General features: G+C 71.5%; 1 protein-coding gene across 1 annotated transcript; it reads left to right on the top strand.

Annotated features, from left to right (window-relative positions):
* Positions 1–104: 104 nt before the first annotated feature.
* Positions 105–1,903, top strand: LOC105854695 (homeobox protein cut-like 2; the record flags this gene model as incomplete). Its single annotated transcript, XM_012734996.1, has 5 exons — positions 105–296; positions 375–433; positions 848–896; positions 976–1,075; positions 1,643–1,903. Coding segments are annotated over 5 exons (661 nt in total), but the record flags the coding sequence as incomplete, so codon positions are not given.
* Positions 1,904–1,909: the final 6 nt, after the last annotated feature.

Raw genomic sequence — 1,909 nt, 5'->3', positions numbered from 1 at the left:
CGGGCTTCCTGTTTCTCTTGGGGTTCGGGGGCGTGGGGGGTGAGCCAGCCTGGGCACCCCGCACCGCAGCCTCTCAGCCCCTCAGCGCCCCTCTCGGTCCCCAGGATAAGGTGAACTTCGCGCTGTGCTCGGGCCCTCGGCTCGAGGCGGCCCTGGCCTGCAAGGACCGGGAGATCCTGCGGCTGCTGAAGGACGTCCAGCTGCTCCAGAGCTCACTGCAGGAGCTGGAGGACTCATCCGCGAGCCAGATCGCTGACCTGGAGCGGCAGCTCACCGCCAAGTCCGAAGCCATCGAGGTGGGTGCGGAGGTGGCGGCGCCCGGGGCGGGGGCGGGAAGGCGAAGCCCAGCTCAGCCCCTCCGTGGCTCCTTCCAGAAGCTGGAGGAGAAACTCCAGGCGCAGTCTGACTACGAAGAGATTAAGACAGAGCTGAGGTAGGGTGCGGCCAGGGCCCCGCGTGTCCCCACCCGCCCTTCTCCCTGGCCGGGTCTTGGGAAGGCCGCAGGGCCCCTCGGCCAAGCCCCGCGTCCTGCCCACCCCCCACCCGTGTCTTGGTCTCCCCTCCGCTGGCACCAAGCTGGGTCTTGGCTGTCAGTGCCCAGTTGCCTCCTTGGTGCGCAACTGGGCAGGCGGTGGCTGGCGTTGATCCGGCCAGGGTGGCTGTGGGTCGCTCGGGACCCTCCGGGTAACACCCGCCGTTCCCACGCCCGCCGCCCACAGCCCCGTGTCGGGCCGACTCCAGGGTTCTGTCGGGTCCGGGCGCAGGACGGTGCGTGAGCAGGTGCAGTGTACCTGCCCGGCCTTGCGCCCAGGGACCTGCCAGCCTCACGCTCCCCCTTTCCCGGTAGCATCTTGAAAGCCATGAAGCTGGCCTCCAGCACCTGCGGCCTCCCCCAGGTGAGCGTCTCCCCCAGCCCCGGGGTGGCCCGCGCCTCGGCCAGCCACGCCCTCCCAGCCTGGCTCCTCGTCTCCTCAGGCCATGACCAAGCCCGAAGACTCGCTGCTCCTGGCCAAGGAGGCCTTCTTCCCGGCACAGAAATTCCTTCTGGAGAAGCCCGGTCTGCTGACCAGTCCTGGTAGGGGAGGAGGGTGCTCTCGGGCCAGGGGCTGGGTGGAGGCTCGGGTGGGCCGCTGGCTTTCCTGCCGGGAAGCAGCCAGAGGCAGAGGCCGGAGGGGACGGGGCGGTCACGCAGCCCCACCTCCCGCCGGCCGCAGGCCCCGCGATGGGCCGCAGCCTGGCTCCGGCGCCTGCTGCTGCTCCCGGTGGCCCTGAGCAGCCCTGGGCAAGGCTCTTTCTCCCCGTAAGGGGGCTGCTTGCCAGTGCCACGTGGGTGGAGCCAGCGGGCAGAGTGCAGAGGCCGGGGCTGGCGCGGGGCCCCGGGAAGCCGCAGAGGCCACGGGGTGCAGGTTAATCCGAGCTGCTGCGGGGTGCGTGCTGGGCCCCCAGGTGGCCCCTGGGTCCCCCGGAAGCCTATAGCGCTTTCCCCCCCACACCCGTGTCCCCGTGTCTGCTCCCGCTGCCGGCCCCTGTGTGCGTGGCTTTCTCCCCTCCACCTCTGCTCCCACCTGCCCGCTCCTGTCCCCGCCCCCCCGCCCCTTCTCCCTGCCTTGTTCCCTCCTCTGCCTGTGTCTCCGCGTTCTAGAGGAGGACCCTTCGGAGGACGACTCCATCAAGGACTCGCTGGGCACAGAGCAGTCCCATCCGTCCCCGCAGCAGCTGCCACCCCCCCTGGGGCCCGACGACCCCCTGTCCCCCAGCCCGGGGCAGCCCCTGCTCGGCCCGGGCCTGGGGCCCGACGGCCCGAGGACTTTCTCGCTGTCCCCCTTCCCCGGCCTGGCGGCGGGGGACGTGCTGCTGTCCAAGCACCTGATGCCCCCGGCCACCTTCAAGGGGGAGGCGGGCGGCCTGC

This window comes from Condylura cristata, unplaced genomic scaffold (genome assembly GCF_000260355.1).
Source record: "Condylura cristata isolate star-nosed mole 26May11 unplaced genomic scaffold, ConCri1.0 scaffold00527, whole genome shotgun sequence".
In the NCBI taxonomy this organism is placed as follows: Eukaryota; Metazoa; Chordata; class Mammalia; order Eulipotyphla; family Talpidae; genus Condylura; species Condylura cristata.
The sequence above is the reverse complement of the archived record's forward strand: the minus strand, read 5'-3'. Positions and strand labels throughout refer to the sequence as shown.